At 46.3% G+C, this 22,799-nt stretch overlaps 1 protein-coding gene across 2 annotated transcripts in view; it reads left to right on the top strand.

The window, feature by feature from the left end:
* HMCN1 (hemicentin 1) overlaps positions 1-22,799 on the top strand; it is a 482,637-nt gene that overhangs the window by 122,826 nt on the left and 337,012 nt on the right. For both annotated transcript variants that reach the window (XM_068240141.1, XM_068240142.1), the window contains exons 18-19: positions 6,993-7,120; positions 8,338-8,482. In XM_068240141.1, coding sequence (XP_068096242.1) covers positions 6,993-7,120; positions 8,338-8,482 — 273 coding nt within the window. The remainder of the gene's footprint in view (positions 1-6,992; positions 7,121-8,337; positions 8,483-22,799) is intronic.

Genomic DNA, 22,799 nt, shown 5'->3' on the forward strand with positions numbered 1-22,799 from the left:
GTCCCCAGTATATGTAGCCAGGCGTATAGCTGTCCCCAGTATATGTAGTCAGGCTGGTGGTGGTGGTGGGCTGGGGGCCCCAGGGCACCTCAAGCCTGACTGGTGGTGGGCTGGAGGCCTCATGCCTGCGTGGCTGGTGGGCTGGGGTCCCAGGGAAGCTCAGGCCTGGCTAGTGGTGGTGGGCTGGGGGCCCCAGGGCAGCTCAGGCCTGGCTGGTGGTGGTGGGGGGCCCCAGGGCAGCTCAGGCCTGGCTGGTGGTCGGATGGGGGGGGCCCCAGGGCAGCTCAGGCCTGGCTGGTGGTGGTCGGATGGGGGGCCCCAAGGAGGGCAGCTCAGGCCTGGTGGGAAGGCCTCAGGCCTGGCTGGTGGTGGTGGGATGGGGGGCCTAGGGCACCTCAGGCCTGGCTGGTGGTGGTGGGATGGGGGGCCCCAGGGAGGGCAGCTCAGGCCTGGTGGGAAGGCCTCAGGCCTGGCTGGTGGTGGTGGGATGGGGGGCCTAGGGCACCTCAGGCCTGGCTGGTGGTGGGATGGGGGGCCCCAGGGAGGGCAGCTCAGGCCTGGTGGGAAGGCCTCAGGCCTGGCTGGTGGGATGGGGGCCCAGGGCACCTCAGGCCTGGCTGGTGGTGGTGGGATGGGGGGCCCCAGGGAGGGCAGCTCAGGCCTGGTGGGAAGGCCTCAGGCCTGGCTGGTGGTGGTGGGATGGGGGGCCTAGGGCACCTCAGGCCTGGCTGGTGGTGGGATGGGGGGCCCCAGGGAGGGCAGCTCAGGCCTGGTGGGAAGGCCTCAGGCCTGGCTGGTGGTGGTGGGATGGGGGGCCCAGGGCACCTCAGGCCTGGCTGCCTGGTGGTGGTGGGATGGGGGGCCCCAGGGAGGGCAGCTCAGGCCTGGTGGGAAGGCCTCAGGCCTGGCTGGTGGTGGTGGGATGTGGGGCCCAGGGCACCTCAGGCCTGGCTGGTGGTGGTGGGATGGGGGGCCCCAGGGAGGGCAGCTCAGGCCTGGTGGGAAGGCCTCAGGCCTGGCTGGTGGTGGTGGGATGGGGGGCCTAGGGCACCTCAGGCCTGGCTGGTGGTGGGATGGGGGGCCCCAGGGAGGGCAGCTCAGGCCTGGTGGGAAGGCCTCAGGCCTGGCTGGTGGTGGTGGGATGGGGGGCCCAGGGCACCTCAGGCCTGGCTGCCTGGTGGTGGTGGGATGGGGGGCCCCAGGGAGGGCAGCTCAGGCCTGGTGGGAAGGCCTCAGGCCTGGCTGGTGGTGGTGGGATGTGGGGCCCAGGGCACCTCAGGCCTGGCTGGTGGTGGGATGGGGGGCCCCAGCCCAGGGAGGGCAGATCAGGCCTGGTGGGGAAGGCCTCAGGCCTGGCTGGTGGTGGTGGGATGGGGGGACCCCAGGGCAGCTGGGGCAGAAAAACAATTTGGAATTGGCAGTTGACGACTGGCTGGCTGGAGAGGACAGCCACCGCCCACCGCACCCACCTTGTCGGAGTTCCGACGGCGACTTCCAAGTCCTGCTGCTGTCCTGTCAGCTCCAGCCTCCTTCAGAGTCCAGCCTGAGCCTCCAGTCCACTCCCGGGCCGTGCCGTGCGCAGCGCTGTCTGACAGTGACACACTGTCCGTCCGACCGTCCATGTGGGTCGGTGCCTGGCCTGGCCTGGGTGGGGGTGTGTGTGTCACACTGGCTGACTGCGTGACTGGCCTGGCTGGCATCCGTGGCGTGCCGCAGAGAGAGTGACGCACGCAGACACTCTCTCTCTCTCACTCAGATGTTGGAGTCGGCGGCAACTGGCTGCGCGGCGGGCGGCGGCAAATGTCACGTGACGCCGGACGCGTCACATTTTATAACGCCGCAGAGTCACCACCACCGTACGTGGTGTACCTCCCCCTGGGGCGGGCCTGAGGCTGAGCAGGGTAGGTGGGTGGGAGTCCGTGTGGTGGGACTGGGACTGCCCGGACTGATGATTCGCTGGGGTGGGTGGTGCCACACAGCCCAAGCCCTCGCCCTCCAGTCCTCCCACCCAGGCAGCCAGGCTCGGCGGCTCCACTGCACTGCATTGCAGACGAGCCGAGGTCGGGTCGGAGCGGACACTTGCGGCGGCGGGGGGGGGGGGGCTTTGAGGGGGGCTAATGAGTTGCCAGCTGGGGCTTAAGCCTGGGTAAGCCCCAGCGTGGCGCCGCCACTGGTTGCAGAAAACGAACACTGCACATAGCTCTGAACGCACCATCCCCACTGTCAAATATGGTGGTGGCAGTATCATGCTCTGGGGGTGTATCTCTTCAGTAAGGACAGGGAAGCTGGTCAGAGTTAATGGGAAGATGGATGGAGCCAAATACAGGGCAAACTTGGAAGAAAACCTCTTGGAGACTGCAAAAGACTTGAGACTGGGGTGGAGGTTCAACTTCCAGCAGGACAATGACCCTAAACATAAAGCCAGGGCAACAATGGAATGGTTTAAAACAAAACATATCTATGTGTTAGAAAGGCCCATTCAAAGTCCAGATCTAAATCCAATTGAGAATCTGTGGCAAGATCTGAAAACTGCTGTTCACAAACGCTGTCCATCTAATCTGACTGAGCTGGAGCTGTTTTGCAATGAAGAATGGGCAAGGATTTCAGTCTCTAGATGTGCAAAGCTGGTAGAGACATACCCTAAAAGACTGGTAGCTGTAATTGCAGCAAAAGGTGGTTCTACAAAGTATTGACCTAGGGGGCAGAATAATTACGCACACCCCACTTTGCAGTTATTGATTTGTAAAAAAATATTTGGAATGATGTATGATTTTCGATCCACTTCTCACATGTACACCACTTTGTGTTGGTCTTTCACGTGGAATTCCAATAAAATTGATGCATGTTTGTGGCAGTAATGTGACAAAATGTGGAAAAGTTCAAGGGGGCTGAATACTTCTGCAACCCACTCTATGTAGATTTTACACCGAGGTTCTCTACAGTTACATATTATATGTCTCCCTGCATACTTTGCTATCACCTAATTGTTTATATATTTGTACCTACAGTGGGGGAAAATAATTATTTGATCCCCTGCTAAATTTGTAAGCTTGCCCACTTACAAATAATTGAACAGCTTGTCATTTTTACTGTAGTTTCATTTTAATGAGGAGAGACAGAATATTAATCAAAAATACAGAAAACACATTCATAAAAGTTATAAACTGACCTGCATGTCACTTTGTGAAATAAATATGTGTTCCCCTACAGCCTAGCCAGAATTCCAACTCCCACAGATAGTTATGTGCTTGTGAGGCACACAGAATACAATCAATCACAGATGCTCCTGACCTCCTGATTGACCATTTTCTGTGTATAAAGTACACCTGTACGCAGAATCAATTTCTTCCATTACAATTTCTCTTCCACCATGGTCAAGATCTGTCAAAGGGCATCCAGGAAAAGATTGTAGATCTGCATAATACTGCAATAGACTTTAAGGCCATTAGCAAGAAGCTTGGTGAGAAGGGGACAACTGTTGGTGAAATTATTTGGAAATAACAGAAATATAAAATGACCATTAATCGCCCTTGGTCTAAAGCTCCATGCAAGATCTTGCATCATGAGGTGAGGATGATCATGTAAATGGTGTGGGATAAGCCCAAAACTACATGGGAGAAGCTTGTTAATGATCTGAAAGGCAGATGAGACCACAGTCAGCAAGAAAACCATTGGTAACATCACTACACCATTATGGCTTGATATCTTTCAACACCTCCAAGGTCCCTATGCTCAAGAAGGCACATGGAAAGGTATGTTTTAAGACCGTAAACATCTAAATGATTCATAGAAGGCTTGGGGGAAAGTGCTGTAGTCATAAGACCAAAATTTAGGTTTGATTGGAGAGAAATACCAACAAGGAACACCATCTCCACAATCAAGCATAGGTTGAAATATTTTTGTTTTGGGACTGTTTGCAGCTGCAGTGACTGTCCAACTGATCAAATTTGGTCTGTCCACAATGAAGCAACAACCTTATTATCGTGGGTGTGCCCCCCTCCCCCCCCCGCGACACTCATATAGCTGGCGGTCATTGCTTCATTGTAATACGCAAGCCCCTTCACCGCGGCAAGGTAATGATCATTAAGGGGAATTGGCACATGTACATGCCTTTTGTTTTGTTGATGCAGCTGCAGTGCTGCCAGAAAAATTAGGCAGGCATGTACACGCACCAGAAAAATTATTATAGCGGCCTTAAAAATTCAGGAATCCGCCTGGAGTCCTGGACCCTGTTGGTGGTGGCGGAGAAGGCAGTCAACCGGCCTGCAGGCAGAGATGCTGTGTGAGGAGAAACTTAGTCTTTTGCAGGCAGTCACACGGAGTGCAGGCAGAGATGCTGTGTGTGGGGACTGACTTAGTCTTCGGGCAGGCCTGAGCATGCTTTGCAGACCAGGCATCCGTGGTCAGATGGACCCTTAACCCAATGCTGTGTGCCAGAGATGTCACCACTTGCCTTTCAACACCACAGTACAGTTTAGGTATCGCCTTTTTTGAGTAAAAAATGCAGCCTGGTATCTTCCACTGCGGTGTGTGGCTTTGCTTTTGTGTTCTGCTTTTCCTCAGGTGGTCATCCTATTGCAGTTTGTGCTTTGTAATTATGTGCCTTCGTAAGGTAGTTGTCCCTACACGGATCTTTGTCTTTCCACGGCTCAATTTTTGGTGGCAGAGAGTACAGATGGCATTGCTCTCATCTGAGGCAGACACACAAAAATGTTTCCACATCACTGAGCCCTGGGGTGATGGCACTTTGGTGGTGGCAGCTGACTGAATATTAAGTGGGGTGCCAGAATCAGAGCAGGAGGAGGAAGATATGTCACGCTTCCGTGCGGAAGCTGAGAAAGATGAGGTGTTCTGTGTTAAATAGTCAACTACGTCTTGACAATATTGGGGATTGATGGCACGTGCCTTCTTCTGAACACTGTACTTTGGTCAAGGGTCGCACGAAATCACAACAGCGCGACCTCGAACAGACCTGCCAGGCAGCCTGCCTCTGGCTCTGCCTTTTGTTTTGTCCATATTGGGGGGGATTAAGTGAAAGGTATGCACTGACTTGACTAATACAATGTGCAGTCACATAGGTGCAGTTAACAGGTATGCACGGAGTGGTATATCACACTGCGTGCACTCACGTAGGTAGGTGGGTGCTCTGAACACAACAGGTAGGTCTATGCAGTGATGGGTATTACAAATGTGCACCTGTCACACACACAGGTACTGCCGTGAACAGGTGCAATGACTGGTGGAATTAACAATGCGTGCGCTCACGTAGGTGCACTGAACAGTGAACAGGTGCAGTGATTGGGATGGGATTACAAATCTGCAGCTGCCTGTCACACACACACACAGGTAGTCACTGAATGTGCTGGGCCTGGCAGTGGCACAGTAGGAATTACACCAAAGACCAGCTGCGACTGACAGGGCTGTATATAATGCAAGTGGGCCACACACAGAAAAAAAATAGATCATAAGAACTAGATTAGCTCTCAAAAGAGCTGTTGAGGGGTGCTTTTTTTTTGCAATAAGAATCAGCAAGGAGCAAGCTAACAAGCCTACAAGAGCCTAACTAAGCTTTTCCTATGAGAGTCTGCAGCAGTTCTCCCTTCTCTAATTACTGCAGGCGCACAAGTGAGTCCAATGCCTGACACTGTCTGCCTTTTATAAGGGAGGGAGTGGCTCCAGGAGGAAGTGTAGCCTGATTGGCTACAATGATTCACTCATCCAGGCACAACTGTTATCCCTACAGCTAAGTTAAAAGCCGAGGTTTTAGTTCACAGAAGAATGCATTCTTATGCTTAGTCACCTATACTGCGCAGAAGTACCCAGGTAAACATAGGTGTCCTAACTCTGGCCCTGTAACATGCATAGTGCAGACATGCAAACACATTCATTGCATCAAACCTATCAATGGATTAGGAGCACACATCCTGACGTCCTCTCCTGGGACAGACGGTGCATCTTACCAATCGTAGTAACAAGAAAAAAATACATATATCCAGGCACATCGCCTCTAGTTAGGACATTAAATAAATTAATCTGTGAATGCATTTGTTTGAACATTTGCATGTGAGAGTGCGAAGGGTTAATAGATTTTTTGCTGTTTTCTAGCCACACCCCCTTCAGCACCCCCCTATCCTTAATAATTTATTTAATGTCCTAACTAGAGGCGATGTGCCTGGATATATGTATTTTTTTTTGATTGGCTACAATGTGCCTGCTGACTGTGATGTAGAGGGTCAAAGTTGACCCTAATGATGCACTATGGGGGTGAATCGAACTTCCGGAAAAGTCCGCGGTTCCTGGCGAACGCGAACCACGGAAGTTGGCTGGGAACCGTTCGGGCCATCTCTACTTACCACTATGCTTGCCAACAAAGGTATTCTCCACCAAGTAGTACCAAGTTATATTTTTTTTTTTGGGTGGAGCAATTAATTACTTCACTAAATAACATGCAGATCAATGTGTGCAAACGGTTTATTTCTTTAATGTGTGCAAACTGTTTATTTCTTTTTTGTAAGTGGGCAGGGCATCAAACAATAATTTCCCTCACTGTAGCAGTTGGTGTTGACAGTATAGATAATACAGTTAATGCAATACATATTTTGTTTTGTATTGAATAGTATGCATCCCTTTAACCTAAAAAAATAAAAATATTTGATCTTGGAGACAACTATAGACTGTTGCAATTGCAATTTGGGAATACCTTTTTTGATAATTATCCTACTTCCTTCTGATTTTACTATTTTTGATAGAATCTTCCCTTATTTTTCTCTTTCTCTGTGTAATTGTAATTACACAGTGTTCCACTCTGTTCCCTCCCCTCCTCTGTTTCATTAAATCAGGAGATTTCTGTAAGGCAATTTCTGTCTCAAAAGATTTTGCAGTCTGGTTCTAATGGAGGATTGACTATTTGGGTAGCAATTTTACTTATAAAAATAAGTTCTGCTTTAAGGCAGGTTTTAAGTTTTTTTGTGTGTGATCATTTGCATTTTCAGTCATTCCTGTGATCGGAGAAAGTCCTTCCGTCGTCAATGTTATTGAAGGAAATCAACTGGTATTGCCATGTCTTCTGCTAGCTGGAAATCCTCTTCCTATGAGGCAGTGGTTCAAGAACAAAGAAGCAGTATGTTGTATTTATTTTATTATAATTTTAGTATTTTCACAACTGTTTCAGTGGAAAATGATTTGTGTTTAGCACCAGTAACTCCAGTGTTGTGCACTCTAGTTATTAATGGATGTTGCAATGAATTAATTATGGAGGTTGCACTGATCTATCGACTGCACAACCATCCGCCCTACCTCTTAGGCCCACTGCCTGGGTGTTACCCCGGACTTTGACCTCTCCTTCAGCCCCCACATCCAAAATGTTACCAGAGCCTTCAACTTTCACCTCTGCAACATGTCCAAGATCTACCCCTTCCTGCCCCTGGACACTACCAAACTTCTCATTATTTCCTGCCTTGACTACGGTACCACCCTACTGTCAGGCCTCCCCTTGAACTGCATTACCCCCCTTCAATCAGTTATTAATGCAGCAGCTAGACTCATCCATTCTTCCCTCTGATATGCTTCAATGTCTCCCTTTAGAAAAGCTCTACATTTACTCCCTACCTGCTTCAGGTTCACTTTTAATATTTCTGTGCCTGGCCTACAAATCTGTGCAAAAGACCTGCCCAACCTACATCTTTGAGCTGCCAACATTCATATACCTGCCTGCCCCCTCTGGTCCTCCAATGACCCCGCCTGACCATCTTTGGCATTTCACACTCCGCATGCATGCCTGCAGGAATTCCTAAAAACCGCCCCCCTCAGACTCACCCCTTCCTTCAACACCTTTGAGTAAGCCCGCAAATTATACCTCTTTAAGATCACCTACCCACTCTACATTACCTTAATTCTCTCAGCCAAACACCTATTTTGCAGCCCTACCTAGTGTGTCTCTTCCCCCTATTCTTCATATTGTAAGCCTTTGGCAGGGTCTCCCCCTCCCCAGTGTGTCCTTGATCTTGTAACCCCATCAATGACAACCTTCACATGGACTAACTTGGACTTGGATTGCTGGGTCTCTGTAAAATCGCATGATTGTGTGATCTTATAGACTGTTTGCATGTATAACCTTGTGCTATGTTGTATAACTGTGTGCTACCTTTCTCTCTGACACCCCTTGTTAACATTGTATATATCCCTATTTATCGTCACTGCGTAATATGTTGGCACTTTATAAATACAATAAATAATAATTATAACATGACATGTACTAGTTGTTGAGCAAATGGATAGAAACACTTTTCATTGTAAAAATTTCCCAAGAGTTGTTTAGAAATCAATTGTTTCTTTTAGCTGGTCTCCAGTCCATATGTCAGCCTACGTACAGATGGAAGCCTTCACCTTGAGAGCGCTCATTTGAAGGATGCCGGGGAATATGAATGCATAGCAACAAATGCTGCTGGTACAAGCAGAAGAGTTACAGCTGTTGATGTCTATGGTAAGTCATTGTAGATGGTTACTCTCATTGGCTGAAAGCATAGAAGAGTAGTAATACACTGAGTAAAAAGATCATTGTACTCCGGTACAGATGTACAGTACATGCATATATATGATTCCACAGATTCACAAAATATATTTCCAAAGGAAGAATGCATGCCTTTGCTTGCACTGTAATGTCAATACGTTTAGCCAGATGTGACAGGCTGCTGCTGACTAGCATTAAAAGGTTACATGGAGATCATGTTTATGTAAATATAAACTTTTCAGTTATTTTAAGTATGCTCTTTGGCTTCTGCTTATTTATATTAGCTCAGCTTTGATTTATATTAGTGTCAGATTTAAATACTTTCTTTTGCTAATAATAAAATCTCAACATTCCTAGAAATGTGTCTATTTAATGATGCACTTAGGAAAAAAAAACAATAAAAAAGAAAAACAATATTGAAAAAGCAATGAACAATTAAATTGAATGTTTACCATTTTAAAAATAAAAAAGTCAGATACTCACCTAAGGAGAGGGGAGGCTCGGTCCTAATGAGCCTTCCCTCTCCTCTCCCGGTGCCCGGTCCCGCGCAGGATCCCCCGTGGCAGTATTCGACCAGTTCGGTCAAATACTGCCACTTCCGCCGCCGAATGGAGCTTTCGGAAGCCTTCGGGTGCACTCGGGCTCCCGAAGACGGGCCGCTCCATACTACGCATGCGCGAGCACCCTCTATGATGCACTCGCACGTGCGTAGTATGGAGCGGCCCGTCTTCGGAAGCCCGAGTGCTCCCGAAGACCTCCGAAGTCCCTGCAGCGGCGGACGCGAACGGGGGAGCCAGCGCAGCACCGAGGGCACCGGGAGAGGAGAGGGAAGGCTCATTAGGACCGAGCCTTCCCCCTCCTTAGGTGAGCATCTGACTTTTTGATTTTTAAAGAGGTACCCACTGGCTTTAAATAAGCAAGCACTAGCAAACGTAAAAATGTTTTCACATGTATTATAAAGAAATTGCTTCCGGATTAATGTGTATGTGTTACTATTTTTGTATGGATGGGGTATGCTATGATATTTTGATATCCACCCTAGGACTGGAATCAGTGCACAGCAAAGTCTGCTATTGAAGAAATAATTTTATTTTAGTTTATTTTCTACTTCACAGCTTTGAAAAAAAGTTAAAATAGTGCTAGTGCTTTCCCCTGGTAACCCTTGCTAATCAATAAGTTTCAGTATTTCAACAAATATCAACTTTTGTCTATTAAAAGGTCACACAGATCCATGGCTAAATAGTGTGAATTTAGTAGATTACTACATGCATATCAAGATATTTGTATGTAGAACAGAGGCGCCAGCAGGATAAAAGTCAATAAAAATTTTAAAAATTGCTTGGAGGAAGTGGTGGGCTTGCCTCCCAAAAGCAGACACGAGATCCTGTCTTCATATAAATCAATACATTTATTATACGGTACCCCAAAAACAGTGCAATGCGTTTCGCAGGCCCAGCCCACTTCACCAGCCAATAAAAGTGGGGACAAAATTTCGGCAATAGCAGGTGTAGCGCCTCAGTGCTGAGGCGCTACACCTGCTATTGCTGAAATTCTGTTTTGTCTCACTTTTATTGCCAGAACTTACCAAAGCATAATTTTTAGCTGCATTTTTAGCTAAGCTCCACCCATCAAAGAAAACTGCCCGAGCTTTTTTCCCTGATGCTGTGCAAAGCATGATGGGATTTCCTATGTTGTTATTCACAATGCCTAGCAATCGGGAGGGGTAATCAGGACACAGGACAGTTGGAACTGTGTCTTATGCTTCCTGTCAACCAAAAAGATGGCTGCCCTCATGAAGTAAAATATTTGCCTGTTCTTTTAAAACAGGGTGGGTAAGAGATTATATTACCTATCTTTTTTAATTAACATAACTAATGTAACTTAATGTATGTTTGTTTAGGCTGAAGTTCCTCTTTAAGTAGCAACTTTATGTTTCTCTCAAAAGGTTTAAAAAGTACACTGACTCTGAGCTCTCCTTTTTGTTACTGGGTAATGTGACCACTTCTTCCATGGGTTCCTCACAAATGAGGTTTCCAATGGATTTCCAGTGGGCCATCTGTGCATAGCTGGGTTTTATCACTGTTCTCCTAACACAAAAGCTAGTTAAGTCACATCTAAACAAAATTAAGGTAAAATACTTGGCCCAGATCTGCAATTGATTATTCATGTTTGCCAGTGAAATTAATCTTGCTGATTAGTACACTGCCTTACCTTATTCTTAACTCTTTTAGTTGAGTCAGTTATATAAGATTTGGGTTTTGAAATTTAAATGGGGCAGAGTAGACCTGTACTTTGGTTGCATTTGGCATGTTTTGTATTCTTACTTTATTGAATTCAATAACTGGCTGTAATAAAATGCTATACAAATGCAAACAGAATGCAGTCTACCCCTTGGTGGACATTAGTTTTAAATTGTAACAGTTGTTTTAACCTGCCCTTGCACTTTCTCACACAAATGAAAGAATACATCTTTTTGTGTTTCTTGCACAATTAAAATGCTTGGGCAAGGCAAAAGCAGATGATAGTGAGGCAAGGCAGACAAAGCTGTGCTAAAAATGGAAATAGGTATGGATTGGCTTTTTGTACAAGTATGTTCAGCCAAAAACTGGCATTCACCAAGCCTAACCTAGTGGGCAAGAAGGCATTTTTCCCCTGAGCCTTTCCTAAAGAAAAAGTTCTGTTTTGGGGCCAAAGTCATATGTTTGTATGGCTACACTGTTACTAATCCAGCTGTAGTTCCCATGTTGCGTCCTCTCTTCTGCTAAGCAGCATCTGCCAAAAACACAACCTTTCCAGCCTAGCCTACCATAGTGATTGGACATCAGTTTGGGAGTGGTGGAGCTGGAAAGGTTATATATTAAGAAAAATGTATCTTAGAGAGGAAGCAAGAGGGGAGCGATTGCCAGGTTAGTGATATTGTGGCCTGGCTTTCCTTATTAGACCCCTCTCAATGTTAAAGCACTTCCAGGGTTACCTCCCCTTGGCCAGAAGTCACAAGTGGCCTCTCAGTCTCTATTAGAAGTTGCAGGTAGTTCCAAGTATCTGCCAGTAGTCATAGGTGGCCTCCAACTGGTCAGCAGTTTTAGATTGCTGCCAATATCAGATAGCAGTCATAGATAATTTCTCTATAATATGAGCCAGCAGTCATGCATGGCTCTTAAAATCTGTTAGTTGTCTTAGGTGATCAGCCATCAGTCATAGATTGCTCCCCATATCTGCCAGCAGACATACGCAGACACAATCTCTATCAAAGGTGATCCCTGCCTCTATCAGTTGTTAGCAAGTTCTACAAAGCAGAGAACATACTGTGGTGTTAATTATAAAGCTGGTGGTTGACATGTTGTTATCAAATTCTGAACACCCAAATTCTCTGGAATAGCACACTGCAGCAACATATCAGTCATGAACAAGCAGACAAGGTCAGTGGGATTTCACTTATTTGCACTTCATGCCACGCTTCATGTGATTCTATACTTCCTCCTTCCAGCTTTGGTACATAACACAAATTCAAACACCCACATCACTCCCTAGTATAATTATAGCCTATGAACAATTTTATGGAGGAACGAATTAATGTGGTGCTATGTCATGGGGATGTGGGAGGAGGTTGGAATGCCCAAAGAAAAGCACACAAACACATACAGTTAAAAATATTGAACCTAAACATTTAGACAAAACTCACTTTTGCTGGTTTTGCTCCCTATATAGAATATTTTTAGCAGGGATACCCAGGTTGAAAACTAACTGTGCATGGCTTAAGTGAATGAAAAGCCTGTTGTCTCCCGGGTGCTCGGGTTCGGCATGTAGCAGAAAGAACTGACAGATTATTGGGTGGGGCTGGGGAAGACTCGGCTGTCATGGTACACATTGGCACCAATGACAAAGTTAGTGGGAGATGGAAGGTCCTCAAAAATGATTTTCAGGTACTTGGAGATAAACTTAAAGCAAGGACCTCCAAGGTGGTGTTTTCTGAAATACTGCCAGTGCCACGTGCTACACCTGAGAGACAGAGGGAGCTTATGGAGTTAAATAAGTGGCTGAGAAATTGGTGTAGGAAGGAGGGGTTTGGGTTCCTGGAGAACTGGTCAGACTTTGCAGTCGAGGTTCTACAACAGGGAGGGGCTGCACCTTAATGGGGAGGGTGCAGCTGCATTGGGGGAGAAGATGGCTAAATGGTTGGAGGAGATTTCAAACTAGGATCTGGGGGGAGGCGGGAGGGTAAAGTATTAATATGTAGACAAAATAAGGTAAAAAGACAGTGGGAGCCTAACATTATGGGGGGTGGAGAGGGGGGTGGGGACAGTGTAAAGAGTAAGGAGGTTGGTAAAACTTCAAGTAGCCCATTCCATGTAAACAAAATTGGAAAATGTGGAGGTAAAAATATAGTTCATTCTGATTGACAAATGCTATGACATTGTGGGAATAACCGAGACATGGATGGATGAAAGCCATGACTGGATAGCAAATTTAGAGGGATACAATGCGTTTAGGAAGGATAGAACAGGGAAAAAAGGTGGAGGGGTTCGTCTCTTTGTTAAGAACTCTTTTACAGCTGCCCTGAACGATGAGATGGAGGAAGATTGGGTAAATATTCATGGTGGAAATAAAGGTTGCCAATTGCTTATTGGGGTATGCTACAGGCCACCTCATATTCATGAAGCTGCAGAACTGCAATTACTACAGCAGATTGAAAAAGCGGCAAGTAAAAATGCGGTCATAGTTATGGGTGACTTCAACTTTCCGGACATGGGGCTTGATTCACAAAAGAGTGCTAACTGTTAGCACGGCCGTTTTCGCGCGAAGTTTCGCATTGCGCGCGATCGCAAATTTTCACGCAAAACGATAACGTTTTTGTGCGCAAACACGAATTTTCATACGAAAACGATATTGATTCTTTTGTGAATCAAGCCCATTGACTGTAGTATTGAGGCTACCCATTATGGTAAAAGCAGCAGATTTCTGGCATCACTACAGGACAATTACTTGACTCAAATGATAACAGAACCAACTAGGGGGGATGCGTTACTGGATCTGATCATTTCTAATAGACCATGTTATAAACTGTTCTTATCACCTTGCTTCGACACCATCGTCTCACAGACTGTGAGATCACTTGACTCTCCACACAGCAAACAGGAAATAGACTTTCTCAGGCTTCTCCAATGTTTACGTTATTTATTCAGGAAGTAGGAATACAGATAGATACATTCATCTCCTGGCCAAGCAGACTTCCATGTTGCGTTACAGCTGCTTGAGTATCTTCCTACTGAAGATACCCAGGTCTTCTTGTATCTACTCTATGTTACAGCTAGACTACCTATGTACAGCATACATTATATCAGATTACAGAAAGGAATAACATGCTTAGAGGTCCAAGTCGGCCTTGCGAGCTAGTGCAGAAGGAAGAAGCAGAAGTGCGTTCTCCATTGCTCGCTCCAGATTTAATACCGACTAGGAAAGAGTTAAATATGACATCATCTTCGCCACCCCCTATATCAGTCTATTGGTGGACCCACTCATGGTGTCATCATACCCGCCTACTCGATTAATAATCAATGAGGCACTTGACCCAGATGCAGGCATGTGGATGTTGTTTACTGTTCCTGTCCTGTAAGTGGAGGTCAGAGTAAACCGATGGCCTTCTCTTAGGAACATGTTCTCAGTATCTGCGTGTATCTTCTGCTACACGCAGACCCTGAGATGCCTCTGCCTGCATCACCAAACCTCTATCTATTTTAAAGGCATACACTGCGGACAAGCCTTTTACATAAAACTCAGGCCAAGTAACTGAGGCCTACTTAAATTATAACAATCCCCCCTAAAACGGCTTGACCTGCAGATCCCAGCGTCTGAACCTCCCAGTACCTGGTTTCTTTCTTGTATGTTTCACTTTTCGATGTTCGTGCTCACACAACTTCTCTGCTCTAGGCGGTTACCCCTGGAAGAGAGAGAGCAAGACCTCTTGGTCTTCCTGTAACCAGGCTCTCTGGGGAGGCCCTACTTCTAAATCCCTCAATACCACATGCTCAGCATTTGCGTCACTTGCGTATCACTCACAAACTTGCATGACCACAGAAAAGTGAAACTCGTTTGTTTGTTACAAAACGGAGCAGTGCCAGGTGCCTTCTAAAAGAGCGCCTTTATACAATCAGCCCCATCATAGGTACTACTAAACCTATACCCGTAACCCTGTATATCCCTTAATTTAAACTATTGGTTCAGGAGATTGTTTATGAGGCACCAATCCCTGGACCGGTTAATTTATTTTACGTAATTTTAACCCGCAACCTCACCTGGATAATGATGCCTAAAGTTGTCATCCCCATCCAGACGACCAGTGGGTGTAGAAAGAACTTTGGAACTGCAGATGCCCCGTCCGAGTGTCCCTGGAACATCACCGGAACCTTTGTCCACCAGGGCAGACTGGAACTCACCTGCTCATTTTTGTGTTCTACCTCGTTAAGATCACCTGTATCATGGTGAAATCTTACCTCTAACTTTGTGTACTGTTTGTTTAACCTTTGTAACAAAATGTGGTCGTCTTGGATCAAACCCTGTACCCCTTTGTCCCATGCCGTGTTCTCTTTCAGGACGGGAACTACCCGTGAAACTTTGACCTTTAGAGTTCTCTTAACAATTTGAGAAACAACGTCATCCAGCCTGGATGACAGGATCCATATGGGATCTCCACTCACACAATATGTTCCCCTTGGAAAATCCCCCTTATCGGAACAATTATGAGAATATACCTTGAATGTATCATTAGACCTTATGTTAAAAAACCAAACCTTTCCTTCAGCCACCGGAACTATCGGTTGGGCTTCAGGGTGGATCTTTTGAATGGTAGCCTCGCATTCTGCGTTATTGAGCCTGCAGGCTTCTTCACTAAATTTGGCTTGCCCCGGCCAACGCAGATACTTCTGCAAGAATTGCCCGCATGAGGACAACTCTACTTGCTTCACCTCCCCGTCTAGCACCAAAAAAGGTTGACCTCTCAGGTCCTGGTGTAAGACACGGGTTGAGGTGGGAACTAAGGAAGTAGCGGTGCCTAAAGGAATGTTGCACCGTTTCCATTTGTTCACCCAACCATCTCGAAGCTGCCATGCAAAAGATCCTTCTCCAGAAAAATTAATATACCTCCCCTTGTCCAATCTCTCGCTGACAAAATATGTCCCCAGCTGTCCTGATTGGACCTCTTCCCCCCTTACATCCTGAGGCACAATATGTACCTGAGGTCAGGAAGACTGTACTCTCTGCAATCTTTTGATTAAGAGTACCTCTTCACTTACCCAACTATCAGGAGGATAAGCTGCTGCATATGGACTGTGTAATATCGTCCCCGGTTGTGACCCGTGTGGTGTGAATGGGGTTCCCTGTGTGGGCTTTCCCTCCCCCGGGACCACTCTCCCCACCCTCTTTGTCACCTGGACATGTGGCTTGATCTCGATTTTTACTTCTTGTTTCGAGAACCACCCACCCTTGGCTTTCCAGCCTTTACGTGTGTATAGTTGTTTCAGAGGCACTCTCTGTTGGTAGCTCCAGAGTGTGATGTTGTCCCTTGCGTCTCTCTGGTAAGAGAATTGACGCCCCCTGCTCGTTCCTCTCCAATCTGGAACCATCTCACTCTGCATAACCAAGACAAGGTACCCCTGAATCACACACTCCACCTTTTGCATGTACCCATTGTACTGCAATGTACCTTTTAACAAACCTTTGGATCGGTGCATCGATTCTGGGAGTGTGGCATTCAATAGCAGATTTACCCTGCCATTAAATTCCCACTGCCCGCACACTTGACCCTTCAGACCTTTCACCCACCTTGTGCCATGAAATTTGCTTTCTCCTGGCACCAGTGCTCTTTTCCTCCGTCCCTGCATGGTCCATCTGTGCCAAGCGGAGGGAGGTGTGAAAGGATTAGTACCTTTGTCACCAAACATTAACATGCTTGGGCCTTGCATTCTCATTAACCCCTTATTATACATGAGAATGTCCTCTCTTCGTTCTCCTAGGACGAAATGGCAACCTAGGATCACCATCAGCACGGTACTCCTCATTATAAAAGCACCACCTTGGGAAAGAAAAACATTAGCAATTTGCACTATGCTTTGCTCAGACAGTTTTTTTAGTCTCTTTCCGATCTCCGAAATCTCGTGTTTTAGTCTCTTTCCGATTTCAGGAATCTCGTGTTTTAGTCTCTTTCCAATTTCAGGAATCTCGTGTTCCTCCAAGCTTAGATTGGCATCTGGAACCTTTCGCTTATCCGACTGACATCTCCAGCTTTGCTGCCAGCACGGCCTCTGTCTCAAATCCATATTGCCAAACACCTGAAATCGAAATACAAACAAATCAATTCTTATTAATGATTTGGGATTCGCCCTGCGGCTTGTACTCTTTACACTTTAAATTGATCAATATATACCGTAATTGATCTCGTTGCTTTATGGTTCTCATGAACTCTGTTTACTCTTATTGGTAGATTGGAGTTAAACTTCACCCCCCCTACCTCAGTACTATCCTCAGTACTTACCTGTTTACAATATGCTCCCGCGGACTTCACCTATGCAAGCTCGCTTCACCTTTGGAAGCTCTCACCCCATTGCAGCTCACTCCACATCCCCCCTTATCTGTCCATGCGCGGCCGTCGCATGCACAGATTACGGATGCCACACCTGATGCTGCTTTGCAGGTGAGCCTGCAATGCTCTTACTCATTATCGCATTTACTTATCTAGAACTTCATCGCGATACCAGCTCTGCTAGAAGTTCTGTGTGTTGTACCCTCTGATCCATGTTTGCCGTGCCACTACCCCCAGACTTCACAAAAAAAAACGGCTGCCTCCCTGTAGGAAGGAGCACTTTACACTTAAACTACACAGGGTGCAGGGCTAAGCATACCAGCGTCACATGCCTGTATGCAGATCCCTGAATGCCCACATGGAAGGTAGTCACATGGCAAACAGCGTACTGATACACTGTCACTCTGTAAACGGCAATTCTATCATCTGTATAATTGCCCCATGAACTGCTGTCAGTCCTTGTTCTTTGTGCTATAATTGATAGGAGCTGGAAAAAACATATTTGACCAATCAGTGGACGAAAAAAAAACGCACACAAAAACAGCTCCAGCCCAGCATAGACCTCTCAGTCCAGCTCTGGCCCTGTTCACGACAAAACCGGAAAAAACGTTACCGCTCTGCAGAAGCGGCGACGGAAACCCGAATTGGTCAACTCCCTTTTTTCCAACTCCGGCACCCCCCTGATGCACTGTCCCCCCCTATACTCTATTGGGAACTCATGCTGCACCACCCATTAAGGTGCCCCACTTACAGGAATAATCCCATAAGCAACACAGTACAGACCCATTTCTGATCTGTACTGCTACGTGTGTCCCTGCACCCAGCTGGGAAACACTTCCTATTCTGGCATTCCTTTCCATGGACCCAGGGAAAATCTCTGGGGAAATACTTTGAGAACCGAGACACACAGGAGAATGTCTCTGTATTTCTACCCCCCTCCCTTTCAGCTGCTCTGCCCGGAGCCGCGAGCACAGCCTGACGTGACGTGGATCCCCCAGCCCCTCCTCCCCCCCTGCCATGGCGTGTGGGGGCCATGACTCTCGGGGGCGGGCTCTCTCCACTGCCGCCATTTTGAGTCCTGGACTGCCAGCTAAGATGGCTGCTCCCATAACAGCCTCTCGTTCCTATACCTTAGGAAAGAAAGCAAACTCAAATAGAACATACATTTTTTATGCATAGTTACACACAGCATCTATCCACAGTGCACAAAAATCAGCCTCAGCATTCCTTCACGTCTCAGCCGTAATCCGAACTGCAATCAGACATACGGATCCCCAGAGACGTAGGAATCTTTCTCACTCTATCACAGACATAACTAAGAACCGCCCGAGCGAGCTATACGACTCCAAACCACTGTAACTGTTTTAACTGTTAACATCCCAGCTCGAACTTCAACACAATACAGACATTGAAAAAACATGTTAGCAGCAGCACCGACTGGAAATGCGAGAAACGTGCAGAACATCTCACAAACAGAAAGACACTCGCTTTCCTCCTCTCTCCCTCTATCCCCTCTCTCCACAACTCATCTGCAGCTTATCTCAGCCATAACTCAGAACTATTACAGCGCTATTACTGAGACGAACAACAGACGAGCTGGCTGAACAACATAACAGATGCAGATATTTACAAGCATGTTAGCAACTCTGACTGGAAACGCGCGGAGGAAAGACAAACAAAAACCTCACCCATTATCTCAGCTGTCCCTCTGCGAACTTCCACAGCTACCCAGAGACAAGGGCTGTCCACCCAGCTCCCCGAGAAAAACTTACTTCTAAGTTTTACAACTGTTCTCTCCTGTCTACTCTGCTACCTCTCCCCCCTGTCCACCACTAACACTGTTGGTTTCCCTCTGCCGCGGGCCCCCCCCCCCCCCCTTATCTATCATCCTGCCCAGTCTCTGGACAGGGAGAGAAAAACAAAACAAAACCCAGAGAGAGAGAAAACAAAACATCTGCCACCCAGGAACATCGAATCCTAAGAAACAATCGAAGCGCATAAACTCTGAAAACACGTTCTGTATTCACATCGGAGCTGCACCTCTCCTCACCCCTCCCCGCAGCCTCCACTCTGCAATTAACACAGAATGTACACATTAACACAGATAACGCCATATAACAACGTAAAACATACTTGCCTGAGCAGAAGACTTTGTAAGCCTGCGAATTCGACCAGCTTTTGGCAACTTTCCACGACACTGAGTGGATCTCTGGAACTACTGAGCGGCAGCTCTGTGTACCCACACTGGCTCAGCGGATCAATCTCCAGCGGCAGCTGCCAGCCGGCCTCGGAGCCTTCCAGTCACCTGTGATCCGGTTTAGGCTGTGACTGATGTGCACTGTCAGTCAAAGTTTAACATCCACGAGTGTCGCCGCTGGTTTCCCCGAATTGCAGCCCGTGCCCGTGTGTGCTCGGCTCCCACACACTACTCACACCAGCTTATCAGTCTCAGCTTGATAAGCTTTACAGTCCGTGTCCGTCTATTCCGCTTGTTTTGCTGTGGAATATCTTAAAACCATTCTCCTTCGGCCCCGGCCCCGTCTGCCTGTTTTGCTAGGCAGGGAAGGATTTCAGGCACCACTGTTATAAACTGTTCTTATCACCTTGCTTCGACACCATCGTCTCACAGACTGTGAGATCACTTGACTCTCCACACAGCAAACAGGAAATACACTTTCTCAGGCTTCTCCAATGTTTACGTTATTTATTCAGGAAACAGGAATACAGATAGATACATTCATCTCCTGGCCAAGCAGACTTCCATGTTGCGTTACAGCTGCTTGAGTATCTTCCTGCTGAAGATACCCAGGTCTTCTTGTATCTACTCTATGTTACAGCTAGACTACCTATGTACAGCATACATTATATCAGATTACAGAAAGGAATAACATGCTTAGAGGTCCAAGTCGGCCTTGCGAGCTAGTGCAGAAGGAAGAAGCAGAAGTGCGTTCTCCATTGCTCGCTCCAGATTTAATACCGACTAGGAAAGAGTTAAATATGACATCATCTTCGCCACCCCCTATATCAGTCTATTGGTGGACCCACTCATGGTGTCATCATACCCGCCTACTCGATTAATAATCAATGAGGCACTTGACCCAGATGCAGGCATGTGGATGTTTAGTAAATATGGCCAATGTTTACTGTTCCTGTCCTGTAAGTGGAGGTCAGAGTAAACCGATGGCCTTCTCTTAGGAACATGTTCTCAGTATCTGCGTGTATCTTCTGCTACACGCAGACCCTGAGATGCCTCTGCCTGCATCACCAAACCTCTATCTATTTTAAAGGCATACACTGCGGACAAGCCTTTTACATAAAACTCAGGCCAAGTAACTGAGGCCTACTTAAATTATAACAGACCAGATAATGTATCAAATGTGCAGGTTCAAGAACATTTGGGAAATAGTGATCACAACATGATAATCTGGTGACTGATAGGCCGCGGGGCAGCGGGACCACTAAAACTATGAATTTTAGAAAAGCAAACTTCAATCAACTCAGGCAGGCACTAAGTTTGGTGAACTGGGATAATGTACTACAAGGGGAGGACACTGAAGGGAAATAGCAAGCTTTTAAGATTATTCTCAATCTATATTGTAGTATGTATATCCCATATGGGAACAAAATGTCTAGGAATAAAAAAAAGGCCACTATGGATGAATAGAAAGGTTAGAGATAAAATGAAGGGGAAAAAGAATGCCTATAGGATCCTAAAACAGGAGGGGACCAGGGCTGCATTAAGCAATTATAAGGAGTGCAATACAAGTTGTAAAAAATAAATTAGGCTGGCAAAGATTGAAGCTGAAAATCAAATCACTAGGGATATCAAATCTAACCCAAAGAAGTTTTACAAGTGCATCAACTCTAAAAAGAAAATGTTGATCCAGGGATTTTATCTGATTGCCATCTGGAGTCGGGAAGGAATTTTTTCCCTCTTGGGGCTAATTGGACCATGCCTTGTAAGGGTTTTTCACCTGCTCCCTCATATATCAGCAGGGATATATGAGGGAGCAGGCTGGTGTTGTACTTTGTTCTCTGGTTGAACTCGATGGACGTATGTCTTTTTTTAACCCAAGTAACTATGTAGCTATGTAATCACAGATGAGGATGTCATGAGCAAGAAGTAGTTAGTGACGTTATAGTGACACAGAAAAATGTAGAAGTGAGAAGCCAAACTGTTAGAAGCTAATTACACAGGAAAATTCAGCTGACAGGAAATTGAGTAAATAAATAATGGTTAAGCAAAACACAATCAAGAGATAGAAAAGTGAGAAGCAATGTTAGGGTGAGAACAGTAATATAAAAATACAGTACTAAGAACCACAAGTTTTAAATTTACTTAATATAATTATGTAAACTCTTAAGTTTATAAAGTGTCATCACATTCCATACCAAGTGGTAAAGCAACTTGGTGTGACAGTTGCACATATTATAGTATGTGCCCACTGACTGTTTTGTTGTTATTTTGGAAAATCTCTTACTTTGAGCTTCCAGCATTTTTTGGACTGAAAACAGAGAAAGCAGCTGAATGGAGTGCTCAACATAAGGCTTAATTTGTTTAGTTTGGATCCAGCTTGCACTGTGAAAGCAGCTCCATTAGACACAATATTATTTTTAAGCATGAACACCATTATGAAATATGCAAAGGCATTTATAAGAAATGTAATATCTGTAATAAAAATGAATTGCAGTCATGTGTATAAGCTAAGCTCATTAATAGGAGTTGATGTTTGAAGCGCAAGAAGCTTACACAGGCATAGATAATCCATTGTATCCAACAAAGTTGTTCTTGGACTATAAATTAAGGTTTGAGTACAACCACACACACACACGCACACACACACACACACACACACACACACACACACACACGCACGCACGCATGCACGAACGCACGCACGCACACACATACATACATGTTAGTGGAGCAATACTACAGTATGTACTCTAGAAAGAATTTACTAGTTTTTTTAACCACTGGAGTACAAGCAGTCTCTGGCCCCTTAAGGACCAGAGACAGCTGGTACCAAAGAATAGAGCTGGTCATGCCTCTCCCCCATCGCCATAGGCCCCTCTCTCTGCTGTCGCTATGATAGCAGAGCTGTATGGTGCGGTCAGGAGCCACTTTCATTGGCTCCTGATGCTGTCCATCATTGTAAGCCAATGGGATTGCCTTACATTGATGACAGGATCAGGAGTCAATGAAACCGGCTCACACAGCTCTGCCTTCATACAGATGGCAGGGCAAGTGATGTGTAGCTGGGAGAGAGTGACGCAATTGGCGGTAGCGGTGGGAGCGTGCGGCGGGGTGATTAAAATCTTTGCCCTGGCAGGTATAACAGGATGAAAACAGGACATTGATTTCAACAGGGAATGTAAATAATTGTGGCCAGCAACTCACTCCCTGTTATGGAAGTAAACATTGTATGTCTGCACTTTTCTGCAGAAGGGGACCCTCTGTGGCCCTGAAATTGTCAAACAATTCTCAAACTCGTGTTGACATATGATGCAATAAACGGAACACTGCACTGTGACAACAGGTGTGCTGACCGAACTTTACTGCTACTGTTCTGGAAGTAGGACCATTCCATTCACCACAGATAGGGTAGGCTTCACATAGGCTGAAGTTGAGGTGCATATTCTCTGAAGCCTCCAAGCACTCCCAATATGTAGTGTCACTCGTGATCATAATGGACTACAGTGCAGTGTGTGGGA

Source organism: Hyperolius riggenbachi, chromosome 6, assembly GCF_040937935.1.
Source record: "Hyperolius riggenbachi isolate aHypRig1 chromosome 6, aHypRig1.pri, whole genome shotgun sequence".
NCBI classification, from domain to species: Eukaryota; Metazoa; Chordata; class Amphibia; order Anura; family Hyperoliidae; genus Hyperolius; species Hyperolius riggenbachi.